At 43.5% G+C, this 21806-nt stretch overlaps 1 protein-coding gene across 4 annotated transcripts in view; it reads right to left on the bottom strand.

The window, feature by feature from the left end:
* Window positions 1-21806, bottom strand: part of LOC110507703 (lissencephaly-1 homolog A) — a 62516-nt gene that overhangs the window by 7866 nt on the left and 32844 nt on the right. For all 4 annotated transcript variants that reach the window (XM_021587865.2, XM_021587863.2, XM_036965823.1 and 1 more), the window contains 6 exons: window positions 18497-18581; window positions 14625-14699; window positions 13969-14175; window positions 10457-10625; window positions 8206-8308; window positions 7860-8088 (listed from right to left, as the gene is read on the bottom strand). In XM_021587865.2, the coding sequence (XP_021443540.1) occupies window positions 7860-8088; window positions 8206-8308; window positions 10457-10625; window positions 13969-14175; window positions 14625-14699; window positions 18497-18581 (868 nt within the window). The remainder of the gene's footprint in view (window positions 1-7859; window positions 8089-8205; window positions 8309-10456; window positions 10626-13968; window positions 14176-14624; window positions 14700-18496; window positions 18582-21806) is intronic.

Raw genomic sequence — 21806 nt, 5'->3', positions numbered from 1 at the left:
TGATGTAAGTGTGACATTTGTTTTGTATTGAACATTTGTAAAAATGTGTACACTTCTAAAAAATAGTTTTTGCTTTGTGATTATGGGGTAGTGTGTAGATCGTTTTTTTCAATTTAATTAATTTTGGAATAAGGCTGTAACCTAACAATATGTGGAAAAAGTCAAGGGGCCTAAATACTTTCCGAAGGCACTGTAAGAGTGTATCTGAACACAGAGTAGAGCAAACTTGCACTGGAGGGACCTTACAGCTGAGGGCAATATGTGATAGACCAAATTTGCACTTAAAATTCAATTGTTCCATTTCCACAAGCTCTGTGGTGCAGTATAAATCATATTTTTTCCATATTCACCAAAACTACCATCCATCTACTATTTTAAAATCAAATATCATCTTCAGCAGCTAAGCATGCACGAGGAGGACATACAGTTGCAGTCATACACCTTAGCCAAGTACATTTAAACTCAGTTTCACAATTCCTGATATTTAATCCTAGTAAAAATTATCTGTCTTAGGTCAGTTATGATCACCACTTAATTTTAAGAATGTGAAATGTCAGAAAAATAGTAGAGAGAATGATTTCAGCTTTTATTTCTTTCATCACATTCCCAGTGGGTCAGAAGTTTAAATACACTCAATTAGTATTTGGTAGCATTCCCTTTAAATTGTTTAACTTGGATCAAACGTTTATGGTAGGCTTCCACAAGCTTCCCACAATAAGTTGGGTGAATATTGTCCCATTCCTCCTGACAGAGCTGATGTAACCAAGTCAGGTTTGTAGGCCTCCTTGCTCGCACACGCTTTTTCAGTTCTGCCCACATGTTCTATAGGATTGAGGTCAGGGCTTTGTGATGGCCACTCCAATACCTTGACTTTGTTGTCCTTAAGCCATTTTGCCACAACTTTGGAAGTATGCTTGTCCATTTGGAAGACCCATTTGCGACCAAGCTTCAACTTCCTGACTGATATCTTGAGATGTTACTTCAACACATCCACATAATTTTCCTTCATCATGATGCCATATATTTTGAGAAGTGCACCAGTCCCTCCTGCAGCAAAGCACCCCCACAACATGATGCTGACACCCCCGTGCTTCACGGTTGGGATGGTGTTCTTCGGCTTGCAAGCCTCCCCCTTTTTCCTCCAAACATACAGTGCCTTGCGAAAGTATTCGGCCCCCTTGAACTTTGCGACCTTTTGCCACATTTCAGGCTTCAAACATAAAGATATAAAACTGTATTTTTTTGTGAAGAATCAACAACAAGTGGGACACAATCATGAAGTGGAATGACATTTATTGGATATTTCAAACTTTTTTAACAAATCAAAAACTGAAAAATTGGGCGTGCAAAATTATTCAGCCCCCTTTAGTTAATACTTTGTAGCGCCACCTTTTGCTGCGATTACAGCTGTAAGTCGCTTGGGGTATGTCTCTATCAGTTTTGCACATCGAGAGACTGAAATGTTTTCCCATTCCTCCTTGCAAAACAGCTCGAGCTCAGTGAGGTTGGATGGAGAGCATTTGTGAACAGCAGTTTTCAGTTCTTTCCACAGATTCTCGATTGGATTCAGGTCTGGACTTTGACTTGGCCATTCTAACACCTGGATATGTTTATTTTTGAACCATTCCATTGTAGATTATGCTTAATGTTTTTGATCATTGTCTTGTTGGAAGACAAATCTCCGTCCCAGTCTCAGGTCTTTTGCAGACTCCATCAGGTTTTCTTCCAGAATGGTCCTGTATTTGGCTCCATCCATCTTCCCATCAATTTTAACCATCTTCCCTGTCCCTGCTGAAGAAAAGCAGGCCCAAACCATGATGCTGCCACCACCATGTTTGACAGTGGGGATGGTGTGTTCAGCTTGGTTGCTTTTATGCCAAACATAACGTTTTGCATTGTTGCCAAAAAGTTCAATTTTGGTTTCATCTGACCAGAGCACCTTCTTCCACATGTTTGGTGTGTCTCCCAGGTGGCTTGTGGCAAACTTTAAACGACACTTTTTATGGATATCTTTAAGAAATGGCTTTCTTCTTGCCACTCTTCCATAAAGGCCAGATTTGTGCAATATACGACTGATTGTTGTCCTATGGACAGAGTCTCCCACCTCAGCTGTAGATCTTTGCAGTTCATCCAGAGTGATCATGGGCCTCTTGGCTGCATCTCTGATCAGTCTTCTCCTTGTATGAGCTGAAAGTTTAGAGGGACGGCCAGGTCTTGGTAGATTTGCAGTGGTCTGATACTCCTTCCATTTCAATATTATCGTTTGCACAGTGCTCCTTGGGATGTTTAAAGCTTGGGAAATCTTTTTGTACCTAAATCCGGCTTTAAACTTCTTCACAACAGTATCTCGGACCTGCCTGGTGTGTTCCTTGTTCTTCATGATGCTCTCTGCGCTTTTAACGGACCTCTGAGACTATCACAGTGCAGGTGCATTTATACGGAGACTTGATTACACACAGGTGGATTGTATTTATCATCATTAGTCATTTAGGTCAACATTGGATCATTCAGAGATCCTCACTGAACTTCTGGAGAGAGTTTGCTGCACTGAAAGTAAAGGGGCTGAATAATTTTGCACGCCCAATTGTTCAGTTTTTGATTTGTTAAAAAAGTTTGAAATATCCAATAAATGTCGTTCCACTTCATGATTGTGTCCCACTTGTTGTTGATTCTTCACAAAAAAATAAAGCTTTATATCTTTATGTTTGAAGCATGAAATGTGGCAAAAGGTCGCAAAGTTCAAGGGGGCCGAATACTTTCGCAAGGCACTGTAACAATGGTCAATATGGCCAAACAGTTCAATATTTGTTTCATCAGACCAGAGGACATTTCTTCGAAAAGTACGATCTTTGTCCCCATGTGCAGTTGCAAACCGTAGTCAGGCTTTTTTATGGCGGTTTTGGAGCAGTGGCTTCTTCCTTGCTGAGCGGCCTTTCAGGTTATGTCAATATAGGACTTGTTTTACTGTGGATATAGATACTTTTGTACCCGTTTCCTCCAGCATCTTCACAATGTCCATTGCTGTTGTTCTGGGATTGATTTGCACTTTTCGCACCAAAGTATGTTCATCTCTAGAAGACAAAACGCGTCTCCTTCCTGAGTGGTATGACGGCTGCGTGGTGCCATGGTGTTTATACTTGCGTACTATTGTTTGTACAGATGAATGTGGTACCTTCAGGCGTTTGGAAATTGCTCCCAAGGACGAACCAGACTTGTGGAGGTCTACAATATTTTTTCTGCAGTCTTGGCTGATTTCTTTTGATTTTCCCATGATGTCAAGCAAAGAGGCACTGAGTTTCAGGGTAGGCCTTGAAATACCTCCACAGGTACACCTCCAATTGACTCAAATGATGTCAATTAGCCTATCAGAAGCTTCTAAAGTCATTACATCTTTTTCTGGAATTTTCCAAGCTGTTTAAAGGCACAGTCAACTTAGTGTATGTAAACTTCTGACCCACTGGAATTGTGATACAGTGAATAAGTGAAATAATCTGTAAACAATTGTTGGAAAAATTACTTGTGTTATGCACAACGTAGATGTCCTAACCGACTTGATAAAACTATAGTTTGTTAACAAGAAATTAGTGAAGTTTTGAATAACGAGTTTTAATGACTCCAACCTAAGTGTATGTAAACTTCTGAATTCAACTGTAACCATTTATTTTGTCTTCAGAACCAACTAATTATTTATTGGGCACTAGGCAAACAAAGCATGGCCAGATGTGTGGGTGGGGTATTATACACACAGAGATACAAAAGCCATTACATGCCACCGAGTTCTGCAACAGGGAGGGTGTTCTAACAGTGTGGGTTCCCCTGAGCAGGCTCATCTCAGCACCCCCAGTTCATAGAACATAAAGTGTGACAGTATAATTGATGACAGGACAATCCTATCTGAACCGGATCTGCTACTAAGCCCCAAGTTCTTTAAGTCTTCAAAAAAAGTGATTAAAGGCGAGCGTAATGGGGTATGTATGTTTACATGTGTGTTTACGTGTGTGTGTGCGTCTACTCTTCTGGCTTGAGCCTTAGCCAAGTTCAACAATACCATCACTGCATCGACTTAGCACATCAACCATTCAAATGGGTAAACACAGAAACAGAGAGCTAAAGAGGAAAAACTGTCTGACGCTCCTTCCGTGAGATCTGAAAATGGGACATTGTGTACCATTGTGCTCAGGCATCGAGGCAGACAGGAAGGCAAGGTTCTTGACAGGGCCACTAACTGCCTGCTAGGGTATATGTTTTAAATCGGATGTAGCTGAAATTGGACATGCATGATCATAAAACTGAGAAGAGCGGGATATTCACAGGGGCACCTCCTGTACTTTTCATTTCATGGTCTGATTCAAACATGTCTGGTGATTTTGGACGCCGATTTTGCCGATATTATTATTATTTTTTTTACACCTTTATTTAATCTTTATTTAACTAGGCAAGTCAGTTCAGAACACATTCTTATTTTCAATGACGGCCTAGGAACGGTGGGTTAACTGCCTTGTTCAGGGGCAGAATGACAGATTTTTACCTTGTCAGCTCAGGGATTCAATCTTGCAACCTTTACGGTTAACTAGTCCAACGCTCTAACCACCTGCCTCTCATTGCACTCCACGAAGGAGACTGCCTGTTACGCGAATGCAGTAAAGCCAAGGTAAGTTGCTAGCTAGCATTAAACTTATCTTGTAAAAAAAACAATCAATCATAATAACTAGTTATAACTACACATGGTTGATATTACTAGTTTATCTAGCGTGTCCTGCGTTGCATATAATCAATGCAATGCGCATTCGCGAAAAAGGACTGTCGTTGCTCCAACGTGTACCTAACCTTAAACACCAATGCCTTTCTTAAAATCAATACACAGAAGTAAATATTTTTAAACCTGCATATTTAGCTAAAATAAATCCAGGTTAGCAGGCAATATTAACCAGGTGAAATTGTGTCACTTCTCTTGCGTTCATTGCACGCAGAGTCAGGGTATAGGCAACAGTTTGGGCCGCCTGGCTCATTGCGAACCAATTTGTCAGAATTTTACGTAATTATGACATAACATTGAAGGTTGTGCAATGTAACAGGAATATTTAGACTGATGGACGCCACCCGTTAGATAAAATACGGAACGGTTCCGTATTTCACTGAAAGAATAAACGCCTTGTTTTCGAGATGATAGCTTACGGATCGACCATATTAATGACCCACGGCTTGCATTTCTGTGTGTTATTATGTTATAATTAAGTCTATGATTTGATAGAGCAGTCTGACTGAGCGATGGTAGGCACCAGCAGGCTCATAAGCATTCATTCAAACAGCACTTTGGTGTGTTTTGCCAGCAGCTCTGCTGTTTATGACTTCAAGCCTATCAACTCCCGAGATTAGGCTGGTGTAACGATGTGATGAGAAATGGCTAGCTAGTTAGCGCTAAGAGCTAATAGCGTTTCAAACGTCACTCGCTCTGAGACTTGCAGTAGTTGTTCCCCTTGCTTTGCATGGGTAACGCTGCTTCGAAGGTGGCTGTTGTCATTGTGTTCCTGGTTCGAGCCCAGGTAGGAGCGAGGAGAGGGACGGAAGCTATACTGTTACACTGGCAATACTAAAGTGCCTATAAGAACATCCAATAGTCAAATGTTAATGAAATACAAATGGTAGAGAGAGAAATAGTCCAATAATTCCTACAATAACTACAACCTAAAACGTCTTACCTGGGAATATTTAAGACTCATGTTAAAAGGAACCACCAGCTTTCATATGTTCTCATGTTCTGAGCAAGGAACTTAAACGTTAGCTTTCTAACATGGCACATATTGCACTTTTACTTTCTTCTCCAACACTTAGTTTTTGCATTATTTAAACCAAATTGAACATGTTTCATTATTTATTTGAGGCTTTATTAATGTATTATATTAAGTTAAAATAACTGTTCATTCAGTATTGTTGTAATTGTCATTATTTCAAATACATTTTAAAAATCGGCAGATTAAAATCGGTCTCGGATTTTTTTGTCCTCCAAAAATCGGTATCTGCGTTGAAAAATCATAATCGGTTGACCTCTAATACACACACATATACATTTTACTTAGGGCACGCAGTGGGGCAAAAAAGTATTTAGTCAGCCACCAATTGTGCAAGTTCTCCCACTTAAAAAGATGAGGCCTGTAATTTTCACCATAGGTACACTTCAACTATGACAGACAAAATGAAAAAAAATAATCCATAAAATCACATTGTAGGATTTTTAATGAATTTATTTGCAAATTATGGTGGAAAATAAGTATTTGGTCAATAACAAAAGTTTCTCAATACTTTGTTATATACCCTTTGTTGGCAATGACAGAGGTCAAACGTTTTCTGTAAGTCTTCACAAGGTTTTCACACACTGATGCTGGTATTTTGGCCCATTCCTCCATGCAGATCTCCTCTAGAGCAGTGATGTTTTGGGGCTGTTGCTGGGCAACACGGACTTTCAACTCCCTCCAAAGATTTTCTATGGGGTTGAGATCTGGAGACTGGCTAGGCCACTCCAGGACCTTGAAATGCTTCTTACGAAGCCACTCCTTCGTTGACCGGGCGGTGTGTTTGGGATCATTGTCATGCTGAAAGACCCAGCCACGTTTCATCTTCAATGCCCTTACTGATGGAAGGAGGTTTTCACTCAAAATCTCACGATACATGGCCCCATTCATTCTTTCATTACACGGATCAGTCGTCCTGGTCCCTTTGCAGAAAAACAGCCCCAAAGCATGATGTTTCCACCCCCATGCTTCACAGTAGGTATGGTGTTCTTTGGATGAAACTCAGCATTGTTTGTCCTCCAAACACGACGAGTTGAGTTTTTACCAAAAAGTTATATTTTGGTTTCATCTGACCATATGACATTCTTCCAATCTTCTTCTGGACCATCCAAATGCTCTCTAGCAAACTTCAGATGGGCCTGGACATGTACTGGCTTAAGCAGGGGGACACGTCTGGCACGGCAGGATTTGAGTCCCTGGCGGCGTGGTGTGTTACTGATGGTAGGCTTTGTTACTTTGGTCCCAGCTCTCTGCAGGTCATTCACTAGGTCCCCCGTGTGGTTCTGGGATTTTTGCTCACCGTTCTTGTGATCATTTTGACCCCACGGGGTGAGATCTTGCCCCAGATCGAGAGAGATTATCAGTGGTCTTGTATGTCTTCCATTTCCTAATAATTGCTCCCACAGTTGATTTCTTCAAGCCAAGCTGCTTACCTATTGCAGATTCAGTCTTCCCAGCCTGGTGCAGGTCTACAATTTTGTTTCTGGTGTCCTTTGACAGCTCTTTGGTCTTGGCCATAGCGGAGTTTGGAGTGTGACTGTTTGAGGTTGTGGACAGGTGTCTTTTATACTGATAACAAGTTCAAACAGGTGCCATTAATACAGGTAACGAGTGGAGGACAGAGGAGCCTCTTAAAGAAGAAGTTACAGGTCTGTGAGAGCCAGAAATCTTGCTTGTTTGTAGGTGACCAAATACTTATTTTCCACCATAATTTGCAAATAAATTCATAAAAAAAATCCTACAATGTGATTTTCTGGATTTTTTTTTCTCATTTTGTCTGTCATAGTTGAAGTGTACCTATGATGAAAATTACAGGCCTCTCATCTTTTTAAGTGGGAGAACTTGCACAATTGGTGGCTGACTAAATAATTTTTTGCCCCACTGTATGTACATACAGGTTTTGGAACAGATCCAAATACAGGGCATAAGGGCAAGGTGCTTTTGAAGAGTCAGCAGTGGGTGTTTTGACGACAAAGGGGTTGCATGATCTGCTTTTGGGGACCAAAGAGGAGACAAAGCCTTTCGTGAAGTGTGTGTGTATCAGTATCTTCGTGTCGAGCACCTTCTCACCTCTGAGCCGGTGGCTTCCAAGATGGTGGGATGAGCGCTCTCAGGGGCCCAGGAGATGCACTCCACCACGTGTTCGTGCTCCCGCAGCTCGGCCTTGCACTCTTTGGACGCCACCACCCACACACGCACAGTCTGGTCATTGGAGCAGCTGGCGATCAGGGTGCCATCCTGATTGGGCCGGACCATCCTCACCCACTCCCTGTGGCCCGTGAACGTCTTCACACAGTAACTGACGGGTGGGAAGAAGGGTTAAAGATGGTTGCTTGCTTTGCAGAAGCATAGGGAACTTTTCAAATAACATTTAGGCTCATGGTGAGCACTGACTGCTATTATGCAGTGTACTTACCCAGTGGCCACCTCCCACATTTTAATGGTTTTGTCCCTAGAGGCAGATACTATATGATCTCCATTGGGCATGATGGCTACGGACGAAACATTGTGATCGTGTCCTGGAAAACAAAAGACAATACAATGAGACCTTTACTGGACGACAGGTAGCTGAGCCAGTAACCAAAAGGTTGCTGGTTCGAATTGTCAAGCAGAAAAGGTAGAACAATTTTGCCCTTGAGCAACCCCCAACAACAAATGCTCACCCAGGCACCTATGACGTCGATTTAAGGCAGCCCCCGCACCTCTGATTAAATATGGAAGACAAGTCTCGGTTTAACGCATTCAGTTGTGCCACTGACTAGGTGTCCCCTTTCCCTTGGTGACTGAAATATCTATTGGTGAAATGTTCAAGTACTGTACTTTAGACAGTGGCAGTACGAATTTGGGCTAAAAGCATTAGCCAGCAATTCCTGCCAAAACCTTTCCATTTCTGAATGCCACCCACTTTGACAAGAAGTCCTTAACCATCCCCTTGATAAAGTCCCCGGAACTAAACATGCCATAAAATAGGTTTTGTCCAAATGAGCCAATTAACATGTGTAGTGAGACAGCCAATTACACCCAGGGTGTCTTTGTTCCTGGAGAAGAGGCAACTAATTACCTAGTCACCAGGGCAGCCATTTTTTATCTGCTAAAAAGATACAGAAATGATAAGTAGGTTCTAAAAGGCAAGCTTAAAATATGAGAAGTGTGCGTGTGTGTGTTGGGGAGCACAGTAGCCCCACAGTGCGCTACTGGCTGTTATAATAATGGGTGGTGAAAGCCTCACAAAAGGGCTGCTATCTGGTGCTGAGTGAAGAGGATAATTAAACTGACTGTCCAAAATCTCTCCTAATCTTCACTACCAAATCAGCCAGCCTGGTGGGAAGGGGAGGGATGCAGGGAAGGAGGGGAAGAGGATGAGAGAAGGAGAGGGAGAGGAAGATGGGGAGAGAAAAAGGTGTTGAAGAGAAAGGGTGAGGAAAGAGGGGAAATTGGTTACAGAGAAGGGAAATTGGTTAAGGAGAATGGAAGGAGAGAAGGAAAATTAGAGGAAGAAAGGAACTCAAGGAGAATGAAAGGATGAGAATATGAGGGGATGGGAGGATGACTGGAAAGATGGCGCAGTGGAACTGGCAGGCGCAGAGAGAGAGAGATGGAGACAAAGAGAAGAGGTCCCCGAGCTCTCGTTTCTTCACAGTGTGAACACAGCCTGTCTGTTTTGGGGCAACATGCCAGCTCTAACTGACGCGGTGTAAATTACACCCAAAACGGATTGGAGAGAGACTGCTAATATCTCACACGCGCACACACACACACACACACACACACAGAAAACCTTTACAAGTCAAACATGGATTAAAAAATGACTGAGTCCTAGTCAAGAGCTTATTTTCAGCTTATTTACATTAAGCATTCATATTCCTTCATGTTCCTTCATATTCCTTCATACTTCTCAGTCCGGGCATTTTGGGACATTTTGGCGGAGATTTTAAGGGGCATATGATGTCAAACATTAAGTTTTCATATGTTTTAGGAGCTCTCAACAGTTCCAATGGAATAGGAAAGCCACTCCAGTGGTGTCCTCCTGTTTCAGTGGGGCCTGAAGGCACACGTAAGATATGCCGCTTCAATTTATGCAGCAATTAGGATTTAAAAGAGGGGAGGGGGCAGTGACACTGCCTAAGGACTGGTACATTTAGAGTGCTGATATGAGAAATAGCACCTTGTCTTGAGGGTGTACGTGTGTGTGTGTGAATACAAAAAGGCTTCTCATATTCTGCCCTCCAAATCTTAATATTAAACGGTGCAAATGACTGAATTCCTCAGAGAGACAGAGATGGTGAGAGAACAAGTCCCCACCGCCTATAGGAGTTAGATTGGGGAGGATTTTAAGAAGTGTGGAATGGCTGGCATTAACATTAAAGCCTGTGTGACAGATCATTTGGTTGTTGTGTGAAGCTCTTTTGTTTCACTGGGTTTTCTGTGAATTGGAACAGATTGCCATGAACTTCAGTGAGGATGAGCCATAGCATACGTGACAATGAACAGCATCGGTAGCACCTGTGTCCCAACGCACCATCCAAACACATTCTCACATACACGTTGGGAATTGCTTATCCATGCTTTGCCTGAACCAAACAGACATACCTCACCATCCCTGGTCCTCCTCATAGTCTAAGACATATAATATCCTCCAACCAGTCCCACCCATCCTCTCCCCTCACCATGCATGGTTCTGATGCACTCAAAGCCCTGGAAGTCCCACAGCTTGATGGTCATGTCTGCAGAGCAGGAGGCCAGCAGCTTGCCAGTCTGGTCAAAGGAGATGTCCTGGACAGAGTCAGTGTGGCCCTTCAGCGTCCGCTCAAAGTCTCCTGTCTCATAGTCCCACACCTGGTGAGGAGAGAAAACACTATTTCAGCTTCTGTCTAAACATGTCACACATGAAAATGAGAACACAAACACACCTCAGATGAGAGAGAAGATCACACATGAACACACAATTCTAAACTTCAGCTGCTGTGTGAACATAAAACACACATGAACACAAACACCTGAACAGAAATGCACACCTCAGCTGCTCTCAAATCTAAAAATCTCCACAGAGACCAAATACCACGGTCTAGTCTAGCCTGCACCCTGTGACACTGCCTCCAGGCTGAGAATGGCAGAGAGAGATGGGGATAGCAGATCATATTGATGTCATATCACAGGAGCTCCAACACACCCTGGGTAGGGTGCCAGACAAACTCTCTAGACATTAACTACCACAGTTCACTGTCTGAGATTCGTCTCCAGAGCTCCAAATAGCACAGAATCATGACTCTACAAGCCAGACGGCGTCTCAACATGCAAACACAGACCCCATACATATGAAAATATTCAAAATCTTCCTTGTCTGATTAAATGACTTTCTAGAAGACTACATTAGTCTGTGAAGCGTGTCAATTCAAATATCCTCATATTGGGATAGTCAGAAGGAAATAATCCAAAAGTAAGACTATGGTGGTTGAATAAATATGAGTGTCTATACTGACAGTGGGATTTGAGTCTTAAATAAAAAGTTCAAAAACACTAGTTTGGCTGCATCTCAAGCATAATGGCTATCACATTACCCTGTGTTTCCAGGCAGACAGGCACTGTGGGGATAAGCTTTTCCTCCACCGCTGAGCAAGCAGGGTGGTGGGGGCTGGATTTTGGCAGACAGTGACAGAAGCCCCCTCCTTCTGCCTCATTTGGGCTTTCTCCACTGCCAACTCCACCCGCCCCCTCTCCCCTCCTGTTTCAAGTCTAGTGTACCACAAAATCCACCCAGTATGGCGTGGTGTTAAGTCTGCCAGTACCACCAAGACCATCACTTGGTCTGCTGAGCTTGTGCTACCTATGCAAGTGGCGGGGTAGTGAAACATGGTGGTGCAATTCCAGCTTTTATGACATTTGTCTGCAGACCCATGTAGAATATTAGCTCAGTAAAGTGCAGTCTAGATGCACTGCAGAAGGTCATTAGGTAATAAGGTCAGAGGAAGCTAACCTGAAAATTAACTGTGCTTATGTACTGACAACAGCATGAGATTAATTTAGTGTTTATGTTAGCCACTCGTAACAATGTGGCTCTAAGAGCGAGAGACAAATTGATTAAGTATTTCCATTGACCAACTGAAGATAACCTATATTCAATTTGAAGAAAAACCAAAATACCAAGGCAGTAATTAATATAGGCCAACTTGTGAGAGAAAGACACTAAAATAGTCACTAAAATAATGGGGTCCAGTATATGCTAAAGGCATATGTCGTTCTTGCCATAAGCAGTAGTTCACCTCAAGCTGTTCAGTCTACTTTTGTGTGACAGGGTTTCTTATCACGATGCAGAGAAAGGGAGGTGGGGGGAAGCGAGAGCGAGAGAAAGCGAAGGGGGGAAACTGAGAGCAAGAGAGAGTGAAATAGAGAAGGCTCACTGCTCACAAAACCTGCTGATTTAAATACTGCCAAGGCGGCGAGCTCAAGGCTGGTAACAAGTTTTTTTAAAAAAGGATTGTATAGATTTGCTACGTTAGCAGAAGGGAGAGCAGTGGACAAGGGAAGAGAGGGAGTAAGAGAGGGAAGGAGTGAGATGAAGCAGTTTGTCCGCAGAGCACCAAAGCCCCGTGACAATTACTCCCTGCATACTAAACAAAGAGGAGGGGGAAAAAAGAGACTAGTTTGACTGCAGGCAAACTAACACATCCCTAGCGGAATGTCAAAGAGAGAAATAGAGAGAATGTCAGTGTGCAGAACTCTTAAGTTCAGCTCCCCAGTATAAGATTTAACAGCAAGGTTTGGAGGGAAAGTAGGGGACAAGAGTGAGGCGAGACAGGCCAGGAAAGAAGAGGCGGCATAAGAGGGGAGGGGGCAGATTGTGAGATTTGGGGCCTGATTGGGCCTTCTCCGGGTTGGATGGATAGCGGTCGAGGCGGAGGGGCCAGCACTCAAGCGGAAGATAAGGGGGAGGGGGGTGCTGGGAATGAAGAGGGGTAGCTGGGAGGAGGTGGTGGCGAAGTAGGTGGTGCCAGAGGAGGCCCCTTGTGGTAGTGTAGTCAAATAGAGAATGAAGGGTAGCATGGCAAAACAGAGAACAGGAGTCTGATTCCACATGAATAAAATATACAGCACAAATATTTATACGGAACAGAGGAACTGGGGCATGAAGGTATCTAGCTGTGGTAGAGCAGCAGACCAATCCTGAATGGCTGTAAAAAATAGCAATGGCGGACGAATCAGGGTGAATGAATAAATAACAAGGAAGCAGAGCTTATCGCTTTGGGAATGCAGCTAAAAGCAAAACACAGTGTCCTTTTATGAACATCTCTCCTCTGTTATTGTGAAAACAATATCTAAAGAAATCCACACACTCACAGAGTATATTATACAGCATAAGCAAATCCAATGCAAGTCGATGGAGAATGAGGCCTGCTACAGCATTCTCCCTCTTGCTCTCCCTCTCTCACAAGCACGTGTCCAAAGAGTATAGTACAATACAGAAACAGCTGTGATTAACAAACGACAATGAGTGGAATCATATATTTGGCATATTTAAGCAATAAAGCCTGAGGGGTGTGGTATATGGCGAATATACCACGGCTAAGGGTGTTCTTATGCATGACGCATCGACCATTGCCGTTGTAAATTTGCCATATACCACAAACCCCCGATATGCCTAATTGGTATTATAAACTGGTAATCAACGTAAAAAAAAATAAACATTTTGTTATACGGTCTGATATACCTTGGCTGTCAGCCAATCAGCATTCAGAGCTCGAACAACCCAGTTTATAATTGGTCGTAGAACAGGTCAAATAACAATACTATATGCTTTAGAACAATTTAATTCTGAAATGTATTTCAAAATACATATGTTGAAGTCATTTTCTCAAAATGCCAACTTTGATTGGCACTAGAAGTATGACAACATTAAAATATCAATGTGGCCTGATTACACACTTGTACTATGCCTTATTGGTTACAGTTATACATACACAGTCAACACGCATACAAGTCAAGTAGATGAAGTAAGTTGCCAAGACAGTGTTGGGAAGTTGTATGGGGTGGGTTGCTGGCATCCCTTATTATGATGATTACGTTGTTTGTACATTGTTTCACTGTTTAGGCAGTCTTCAGGGACCTTGGCAACCAATCTGGAGAAAAACTTAGAAAGAGTAAAGACTGTTGTTGTTTATGATGATTATTATATTCTACTGACCTTTATTGTGGCGTCCTCGGAGGCGGACACCATGACGCTGAAGACTGGGTGGAAGATGACGCGTGTGACAGGGGAGCGGTGGCCGCTCAGTGCGTACTTCTCCGGCGGGCGAGGGATCCACTCTTTGGGGTCACGCTTCTGGGCTATGGGCCCACCTAGGGTGATCTCCTCCTTGGCCTCGTTCAGCTTCGACTCCAGCTCCATCACCTGGGGGGGGGGGGTGTTCAGACATGGCGACAGACATGGCGACTCAGTTACCATCACAGTAAGATATGTGGTATTACATTATTACAGAAGGAAACTGGCTGTTTTCATCAGGTGGGAAATGTACCACTTACAATGTAAAGCACTTTGGAATACAGTACAGTGTATACTTTGTACTACGCAAGTACAAATGGCTAATATAAGCTTGCTGATACATGGAAATCTCTGCAGGCAGCTTCAGTGTACTGCTAAGCAACCACATGAGAGCCAGCCATATCAAACAATCTCATCATATCATAAGGGCATTGGGTTAACACATTCAATTCCTTGAACTGTAACCTTTTTAATATGCCGTGTATGGTGAATTTATGATCAGATGATGTTCCACCGCAGTCATGGGCCGAGACTAGCAGACAGAATCCCCACCAGCATCCCTGAAACAAACCACAAACCTTCTTTTGTAATCTGATGACTGAGGTCCATTTCTTTTCCAAAAGGCCGGCATACTTCTTATCCAATTCTTCATTCTGGTTGGGGATGAAAAGAAAGAAAGGAGTTAGGAAAAGAACGCTGCATGCACAGACACACAATCTAAGCACGGAGCTTAGCTTAGGCCTAATCAGTGGGCCCTATGGTCTGCCTAGGGGGCAGCGGAGGTTGCATGCAGTCTGTGGGTACAGTAATAAGGAGTGTGTGTGTGTATACACAGTAATAAGGAATGGGATTTACACCCCTACATCCAAACAGTGGTCGCACCACAGAGGGTCAGACTTGGAGGCTAATTGTAAACACACATACACAGGGAGACATACTTACGGACACACACACACACACACACACTTCTTAATCCCCCTCACACAGGCTAATCTCCTGCAGACAAGGGCGTACGCCCTCACAGTCTGCTGGGGATGGACATTAACTCAACCTGGAGGAAAGGCTAGCAACAGGGGTATGGCGGCCATTTTACTAAAGGGCGAGGGAGGGACTTCTGGTGCATTTTTACAGGCTGGCTAGGGTAAGGAGTAAGACAAACTTGAGTGAAATCTGTTACGGGTAGTAACAAAGATTAAGACGAGCAATTCACCTAGAAATGAGCCTACATGTTCTATTCAAGGAAGGCAGAAAGGGACAAAGAAAATAAGTGGTTGGTGTGTGTGTGGCATATGAAGCCCCTAGCTCTTGATTGTGTTGTGGGTGCCAATGAGCCAGGGGGAGGTTGAGTTACCTGCAGCTGAGCCCCACACCTGCCTCTACAACATGCTAATCAGACAGTCACACTGAGCAGGGTTACACACACCAGGTGGGTTCTCATCCGTCCTCCCACACAGTCTAGACAACAGCACTCCCCAAGACACATGAAGGTGGAAGCAGTCAGACAGTGTGGTACACACAACTGCTGCAGACACCATTTCTGCGGTCTGAAATATGCGTGGGGGCGCAGATTGATAAAGAGGGGGCTAATTTTTCAATTATTATTATCAATTTGATCATATTTGTATTGTTTTCCATCACTTTGTCCTGCACTGTTGGAGCTCAACTGGCTATGTGGCTTATAAACACTAAAAAAGGGAAAGGGATGGAGTGTTTGCTGAGAAGAGTTGGTACCCGAGGTCAACCGATTAAATCGGAATGGCCGATTTCAAGTTTTCATAATCGGAAATCGGTATTTTGGGGCGCCGATTTGCCGATTCTTTTATACCTTTATTTAACTAGGCAAGTCAGTTAAGAACACATTCTTACTTTCAATGACGGCCTAGGAACGGTGGGTTAACTGCCTCGTTCAGGGACAAAACGACAGATTTTCACCTTGTCAGCTCGGGGGATTCAATCTTGCAACCTTACAGTTAACTAGTCCAACGCAATAACAACCTGCCTCCCTCTCGTTGCACTCCACAAGGAGACTGCCTTTACGCGAATGCAGTAAGCCAAGGTAAGTTGCTAGCTAGCATTAAACTTATCTTGTAAAAAACAATCAATCATAATCACTACTTAACTACACATGGTTGATGATATTACTAGATATTATCTAGCGTGTCCTGCGTTGCATATAATCTGACTGAGCATACAAACATACAAGTATCTGACTGTGCGGTGGTAGGCAGAAGCAGGCGCGTAAACATGCATTCAAACAGCACTTTCGTGCATTTTGCCAGCAGCTCTTCGTTGTGCATCAAGCATTGTGCTGTTTATGACTTCAAGCCTATCAACTCCCGAGATGAGGCTGGTGTAACAGAGGTGAAATGGCTTGCTAGTTAGCGCGCGCTAACTAACTAACTAACTAACTAACTAACTAGAGGGACGGAAGCGCTACTGTTACATTGGCAATACTAAAGTACGTATAAGAACATCCATAGTCAAAAGTTAATGAAATACAAATGGTAGAGAAAAATAGTCCTATAATTCCTATAATAAACGACAACCTAAAACTTCTTACCTGGGAATATTGAAGACTCATGTTAAAAGGAACCACCAGCTTTCATATGTTCTCATGTTCTGAGCAAGGAACTTAAACATTAGCTTTCTTACATGGCACATATTGCACTTTTACTTTCTTCAACACTTTGTTTTTGCATTATTTAAACCAAATTGAACATGTTTCATTATTTACTTGAGGCTAAATTGATTTTATTGATGTATTATATTAAGTTAAAATAAGTGTTCATTCAGTATTGTTGTAATTGTCATTATTACAAATAAATAAATAAAAATCGGCCGATTAATCGGTATCTGCTTTTTTGGTCCTCCAATAATCGGTATCGGCGTTGAAAAATCATAATCGGTCGACCTCTAGTTGGTACATATTTCCATTGTCTCCTCATGTGGTGTTACTAATGGGAGAGGATGGAAGAGCCATGAGGGGGAGAGGTGAAGGGATAGGGGTAGCACAACACTTAACTTCTCTGGTGATTCAGTACAGTTCTATAGCAGGTCACTTGCATCAGTTCAGCTATCAAACAAACCATCAACAATTCAGATTGACAGCCTAGCCACTGTTTCAATGGGGGAGAAACAAAAGAGAAAATGTGGAACTGAGGAGTACTGCTATAGGCACAGAGGGGAGGTGTGTGTTCTGAAGCTGAACTACTGCTCCTAGGCAGAAATAGCTCTGATGGAAAATCAGAGGTGTCCAAGAGAACAGTTGCTGCCTAGCTCAGCGCTTGGAGCGATAAAATGGGAGGAGAGGTTCACAGGATGGAGGGATGAAAGGAGTTGTGGCATTGTGTCCGTGAAGAGAGACGAAGAGAGGTAGAGAGGGAGGAGAGAAAAATCTGATTTGCCATCTGCCAAGACCCTCTGCCGACAGCTTAACACACACAGTCAGTCAGTGATCCACACACACACCTTCTAATCACTGCGGTCTGCCAGTCTAATCAGCAGGGTGTGTGCGGGCAGTGCCAGACGAGAGGTGCTGTATGCTGTTTCGTATACTACCTTCAACACCACTCTGCTCACCTACATACCGCATTACATTATTTTAGGAGGTCTTAAAAGAAACCCAAGACAAAGGCTGTGTAAATGTAGCATTAGGGGAAATGCCTCCATTCTCCATTGGTATAACCTACTCATTTAACAGGTAATAAATAAACTAGATTAAGGCAATGGAAGGCTGGAATTGCCAGCATCATTAGGGCAAGTTTTTAACACAATCCTGCCAAGGTGTGCCTGTGTGTGGTGTCAAACGTGTCAGGGAGCTTCTCTGTCCACAGCAATCTATTATTCAGGCTGTTTCCACTAACTAGGGAGGAGGAAGGACTGAACCCCTCTCCTATCTGTGCTATAGAAATATGGAGGAAATTACAAAGACAGGGAGAGAGGAAAAGAGTCAGACACAGAGAGAGCGAAGGGAGCATTTACATGTTACCCTGCCACATGTTGTCTTTGTGCTTTGTTTTGTCTTGTTTGAGGAGAGATTGTACATTGAGGTAATTCAAAGGGCACTTATTTTCCCAGGGCTTTAGCTGCTAGCTACCTGCCATTACATTAGCTCTGATAGAGATAGTAAGGAAGACAGGTTATCTTCAGCTTCTGTTCCACTACCTGACTGCAGCTTCTCCCTCGTGTGTGTGTGTGTGTGTGTGTGTGTGTGTGTGTGTGTGTGTGTGTGTGTGTGTGTGTCTTCTCCCTCGTGTGTGACAGACAACCTAATAATGACTCTAGATTCCCTTAACTAGGCTCAATTGGCTTCAGTCAGATTTGTGTCTGTGTCAATTAAAAGGGGGAATAAAGTGGGAATTAAAGTGGTATTGTTTGGGTAAATAGGCTTGATTTATAGTGAGCGTGTATTATTGTGTGCGTTTGTGTGTAATGTTCCATCGTTACTCACCACGTCTAATTCTGCCTCCTTCTTGAAAGTAGAATATGCCTCTTCATATCCATTTGAACGAAGGTAATCAGCTATCGCTCGATTTCTGAAATAGGACAAAAGAAACCAATTATTTATCTTATTAAAAGCAGTTGAGATTAGAGTTTCTCTTGTTAAGAAGATGAGACATTTATCTTTAAAATGGAGAAAAAGCTTGAGTCAGGGATTTGACTACAGGTAAAACAAAGAACGAAAATAAGTGTGTCTGAGTAACAAGTAAATTGCATTGGTCTTTTGTTTGACATGTGTTAAATAGAAAAATAACACGCACGGCCACACGCTCACAGACCAATTTGACACAGATAGATAGCACATGTGTCTGCTGTCGATAATGAGCTCTTGTTGCTCTGGGCAGATAATGGAGGAATCACTCCCCACAGAGTAGAGAGAAAATGAAAACTAGACTACTGTACACCACAGAAACACCTGCAGACAGACACGCACACGCTCTCTTGACACACAGCTTTTCTACAAAATCCTTCACATGAAGACCAGACATGAGCCAAGTGAAAGCCGAGCTAGAGGTATGAGATGAGATGTTGAGATAGACATGACAATAGACCAGCGGACAGAAGCAAACACAGTAAAATGACTGCCTGCTTCTTCCTCTCTTTGTTCAGGTTTGGAACAATAGAGACACGCTGAGAGGGACAAGCACACACACATACGCTTAACTGAGCTGTAGATCAACCCTAGGACTACAACTCAGGCTAAAATTTACCCACCAAGTGCTAGGTTATTTCAGTGGCAAAAGTTATTCAGCTGAAACTGTTGTCTAAACCAGGGTTTCCGTTAGGAAAATGTAGCGCAGGACATTTGACCAGTAACATTTTAATTTAACGGACCCATATCTATCGGTTAATACCCTCTGTAGTGACTTGCGGACGGAGGCCGAGCAGTTGCTTACCAGGCAGTGACGCAACCAGTCAGGATGCTCTCGATGGTGTGGCTGTAGAACTTTGAGGATCCGAGTACCCAGTGCCAAATCTTTTCAGTCCCCTGAAGGGGAAATAGGCTTTGTCGTGCCCTCTTCACAACGGTCTTGGTGTGCTTAGACCATGATAGTTTGTTCGTAATGTGGACACGAAGGAAATTGAAGCTCTCAACCTGATCCACTACAGCCCCATTGATGAGATCGGGGGCATGCTCGGTCCTCTTTTTCCTTTAGTCCACAATCCCCTCCATTGTCTTGATCACATTGAGGGAGGGGTTGTTGTCCTGACACCACATAGCCTATAGGGAGGAGGCCAGAGACCTGGCCGTCTCGTTGTTGTCAGTGATCAGGCTACTGCTGTGTCATCAGCAATCTTAAATGATGGTGTTGGAGTCAGGCCTGGCCATGCAGTAATGAGTTAACAGGGAGTACAGGACGGGATTGAGCACACACCCCTGAGGTGCCCCTGTGTGGAGGATCAGCGTGGCGGATGGGTTGTTACCTGCCCTTCCTACCTCTACCTGGGGGCTTCCCGTCAGGAAGTCCAGGATCCAGTTGCCGAGGGAGATGTTTAGTCCCAGGGCCCTTAGCTTTTTGATGAGCTTTTAGGGCACTATGGTGTTGAACGCTGAGCTGTAGTCAATGAATAGCATTCTCAAAGGTATTCCTTTTGTCCAGGCGGAAAAGGGCACTGGAGTGCAATAGAGATTGAGCATCATCTGTGAATCTGGTGGGGCGGTATGCAAATTGGAGTGGGTCTAGGGTTTCTGGGATAATGGTGTTGATGTGAGCCATGGCCACAGGCATGAGTGCTATGGGTCGGTAGTTATTTAGGCAGGTTGCCTTTGTGTTCTTGGGCACAGAGACTAGGGTGGTCTGCTTAAAACATGTATTACAGACTCAAACAGGGCGGGTTGAAAATGCACTTGGCACTTGCCAGTTGGTCAGTGCATGCTTGGAGTACACGTCCTGGTAATCCGTCTGGCCCTGCGGCCTTGTGAATGTTGACCGTTATTTTTTTTTAAAGGTCTTACTTACATCGGCTGCGGGGAGAGTCATCACACAGTTATCGGGAACAGCTGATGCTCTCATGCATGTTTCAGTAATACTTGCCACGAAGCGAGCATAGAAGTAATTTAGCTTATCTTGTAGGCTCGTATCATTGGGCAGATCGTGGGTGTGCTTCCCTTTGTAGTCTGTAGTAGTTTGCAAGCCCTGCCACATCCAACGAGCATCAGAGCCGGTGTAGAATGATTCGATCTTAGTCCTGTATTGACGATTTGCCTTTTTGATGGTTCGCCGGAGGGCATAGCGGGATTTCTTATAAGCTTCCGGGTTAGAGTCCCGCTCCTTGAAAGCGGCAGCTCTACCCTTTAGCTCAGTGTGGTTGTTGCCTGTAATCCATGGCTTCTGGTTGGGGTGAATGTACAGTCACAGTGGGGACGATGTCATCGATGCACTTATTGGTGAAGCCAGTGACTGATGTGTACTCAACAACACCATCGGAAGAATCCCAGAACATATTCCAGTCTGTGCTAGCAAAATAGTCCTGGGCCTTCGCATCTGCTTCATCTGATCACTATTTTATTGACTAAGTCACTGGTGCTTCCAACTTTAGTAGGATAAACTTATGGTCAATTTGCCAAATGGAGAGCGAGGGAGAGCTTTGTACACGTCTGTGTGTGTGTGGAGTAAAGGTGTTCTAGAGTTTTATTCCCTCTGGTTGCACATTTAACATGCTGGTAGAAATGAGGTAAAAACTCATTTAAGTTACCCTGCATTAAAGTTCCAGGCCACTAGAAGCGCCGCCTCTGGATGAGCGTTTTCCTGTTTGCTTATGGCCGTATACAGCTCAATGAGTGCGGTCGTAGGGCCAGCATCGGTGTGAGGTGGTAAATAAACAGCTATGAAAAATATCGATAAACTCTTGGTAAATAGTGTGGTCTACAGCTTATCATGACATACTCTACATCAGGTGAGCAAAACCTTGACACTTCCTTAAATATCGTGCACCAGCTGTTTACAAACATACAAAGACTGCCACCCCTGGTCTTACCAGAGGCTACTGTTATATCCTGCGATAGTTTATAACCTGCTATTCATGTCGTCATTCAGCCACGACACCATACGCTTCGCATTGACCATGGTGACATTAGGTTTGTATGAGGCTGCTCGGCCATAGAAACGCATGATGATACACCATCCTATCTGGTTTGAGCTTAGTGGGACTATCATTTATTTTTCAACAGGACAATGACCCAACACACCTCCAGGCTGAGTAAGGGCTATTTGACCAAAGAGAAGTGTGATGAGTGCTCCATCAGATGACATGGCCTC

The sequence above is a fragment of the Oncorhynchus mykiss genome, chromosome 27 (assembly GCF_013265735.2).
Source record: "Oncorhynchus mykiss isolate Arlee chromosome 27, USDA_OmykA_1.1, whole genome shotgun sequence".
Classification (NCBI taxonomy): domain Eukaryota; kingdom Metazoa; phylum Chordata; class Actinopteri; order Salmoniformes; family Salmonidae; genus Oncorhynchus; species Oncorhynchus mykiss.
This window is presented reverse-complemented; position numbering and strand designations above follow the sequence as displayed.